The 3,122-nt window shown below is 45.8% G+C and overlaps 1 protein-coding gene across 1 annotated transcript; it reads right to left on the reverse strand.

Annotated features, from left to right (window-relative positions):
- Positions 1-333: 333 nt before the first annotated feature.
- SNRPE (small nuclear ribonucleoprotein polypeptide E) lies at positions 334-2,917 on the reverse strand (the record flags this gene model as incomplete). Its single annotated transcript, XM_029085183.1, has 4 exons — positions 334-389; positions 1,411-1,489; positions 2,340-2,402; positions 2,909-2,917. Coding segments are annotated over 4 exons (207 nt in total), but the record flags the coding sequence as incomplete, so codon positions are not given.
- Between the last annotated feature and the right edge of the window lie 205 nt (positions 2,918-3,122).

Raw genomic sequence — 3,122 nt, forward strand, 5'->3', positions numbered from 1 at the left:
ACACCCAGGGATTTATCAGAGACTGAGCAGACCCGTGGTGAAAATCACTTTGAACACATTTCTCCCTCTGCCCTACTCGCAGAAGGGCACAAGGCTAAAAACAAGCAGACTTATGTCGACAGTTCATGTGAAAAAGGTTTATTTGTGAAAGACATTGGGCATCGTTTGGAACTACAAAAAGAAAAGATAAAAATTAGTCACACAAAGGAACACGCAGCTTTGAACTCTGCATATGACCCAAGTTACACACAACCTCCTGTCTACTAGCTGCTCCTGCTCCCACCAGCACTTGATTCACTCCGAAGCATCATTCTAAGTGAAGAACAACCAATCCTAGTTAGAAACACTTTGGAGAAGAGTGATATTGTCCCCCTTTAACATGATCCGACCTGCAACAGAGAGAAAGGAAAGGGGGGGGATTAGAGGACAAACAGAAGTGACCTGAGAGTAAGATGGTGAGTGGATCTCTAGGGCTGACTGTGGGTGTGAGAGCACCTGCGTGTTTCTAGGGGTGAGACAGCCCAGCAGAGGGTGGCTACTGGGACCTGGACAGTCCTGGCCATTTCTGTGTGCTCTGTTCCAGCAACTGGAGTAGGGCTGCAACCTCTGGGTCTCTTATGTTCATATGCTAGTGACTGGGGAGCTGCTGGGCAAACTGTGTGTCTGAGCCCAGCTGCTGGAGAGATCCACCTGACAATAACCTTGTGTTTTCAAAAACATTTCACAACAGCAAAGGCACTTGCAAGGAGACATCCACACGATGACTGACCGGATTTTTATCAGGAACACCAAGTCCCTTCCCACCTGGCCACGCTGCAGGGCTGTAAGTGTGGCTGTGCACGGCTCAAATCCACAGTTCACACTATGATGTACCAGACACATCTCTGCTCCTGTGCTCGGTGTTTGAACAGCACTCTGTCCCCAACAAGAGCCCAAACACACTCTGTCCCCAACGAGAGCCCAAACACACTCTGTCCCCAGCAAGAGCCCAAACACATCCCTCAGCACAGAAATCTGTTCACCCTCACCCACAGCTGGTAAATATTAAATACTGCCACTGAGTTGGTTCCCTGCTCTGACTTGCCAGCAAGTGTCAGAATTGCTCAGGGTCAATCCATGTTAGATGGAGCTGGGAGGAGTTTGACCAGACCCCTCCAGCCACCCTGGCTGCAGAACTGCAGTTCCTATGTTGTTACAAACATTTGAATAACAAAAACTGGCAGCTTTTCTTGCATATTCAACAAAACCACCAGCTCAAGAAACAGCAGGAACCGAGACCCAGGCAGCATGTGCTCCCTGTACTTCAAACTCAACGCTCCTCACGTGTTTCACACTTTAAAATGCTATTTGAAAAGCTCACACAACCAGGTCTGAGGCATCACTCAGGTGACACAGACACTCTGAACATACCCAGCTGTTTCCTTGATTTCGTTTTGGAGTGAATCTCCTCTGCATCATCCAGCACCAAGTTCATATATTCATCAAAACCCTAAAATCAGCAACAAAAGCAGCCAGTGAGTCAAGGTCCCTGGTCTGAACTTCAGCAACAAGGATACAAACTGTCATTAACTGTGCTAATGGGGGTTGGATAATTAAAACTAAGGAGAGGCGTGAAGTATTTGCACTCTTCCATATTAGTTTTTCTTGACAGGAAGAAATAGTTTTATGAATCAAAAAGAAGAAAAACAAAAACAAAACAAAAACCCCCCAAACAAACAGACAAAAAAATCCCACCCCCAAACAAACAAAAACCAAACAAATAAAACCCCAAACAAATAAACAAAAACCAAACAAAAACCCCAAACAAAAAACCAAATAAAAACCCCAAACAAACAAAACCCCCCCAAAAAACCAAACAAATAAACAAAAACCCCAAACAAACAAACCCCCCCAAAACCAAACAAATAAACAAAACCCCAAACAAACCGGAAAATATTTGATGAATATATTTTAGTCTCTCTAAATGCTTAGTTTTTGATAAATGGAAGTGGCCTCTGAAGAATACTACAAAACAAACAAACAAAAACCCCAAACAAAACCCCCCCAAAAAAACAAACATAAACCCCAAACAAACCCCCCCAAAAAACCAACCAAACAAAAACCCCAAATAAAACCCCCCAAAACCAAACAAATAAACAAAACCCCAAACAAACAAACACCCCCAAAAAACAAACAACAAAACAAAACAACCCCAACAAAAAACCAACTCAGTCCAGAAAATACTATCATAATATTAGAAATGACCCCAAAAAAACAAATAAACAGAAACCCCCCAAAAACAAGCAACCAAACAACCCCCAAAATGAACCCCAATAACAAGGGGACACCCCGACACTCACAATGATGCAGCCTTCTATCCGCATGTTCACCTGCTCGTACAGCCACACCTGGATCCTGGATCTCTGCAAAGTGATGGGGAAGGAAAACAAACCAGGAACATCAACACCACCAGCGTTTTGGTCTCACCTGTACGTGGAGTGACCCTGCTACCTACAGCCACTGTAGCTCTGTAGCACTCGGAGGAGTGACACGTGGTTTCACTTCTGTCCTCGGATGTTTTTTAAGTATTACACTATTAAATTGTTTACATGTTTGCTGGAGAAGAGAAGGTTCTGGGGAGACCTTCTAGTGGCCTCCCAGTACCTGAAGGGGCTCCAGGAAGGCTGGGGAGGGACTCTGCCCAAGGGCAGGGAGTGACAGAACAAGGGAAAAAAAAGGGAGATGGAGATGAGATCTGAGGAAGAAATTCTTTGGTGTGAGGGTGGTGAGACAGTGTCCCAGGTTGGCCAGAGAAGCTGTGGCTGCTCCTCCCTGGAAGTGTTGAAGGCCAGGTTGGATGAGGCTTTGAGCAACCTGGTCTAGTGGAAGGTGTCCCTGCTGCTGGCAGGGGGGTTGGGACTGGATGAGCTTTGAGATCCCTCCCAACCCAAACCAGTCTGGGGTTCTGGGATTTTATAATTTATAATTTAACCATTTAGACTTTAAACCTGCCACGGAAACATCCCGGCGCAGCAGACGGCAGGACCGGAGCCATTTAACTCAGCTAATAACGACCACGGGCTCTCCACAGCCCCACACATCATTCTCAGGGTGTTTCCGTGACCGGTTTTTCCGGTATCACC

The sequence above is a fragment of the Antrostomus carolinensis genome, unplaced genomic scaffold (assembly GCF_000700745.2).
Source record: "Antrostomus carolinensis isolate BGI_N321 unplaced genomic scaffold, ASM70074v2 scaffold13525, whole genome shotgun sequence".
NCBI classification, from domain to species: domain Eukaryota; kingdom Metazoa; phylum Chordata; class Aves; order Caprimulgiformes; family Caprimulgidae; genus Antrostomus; species Antrostomus carolinensis.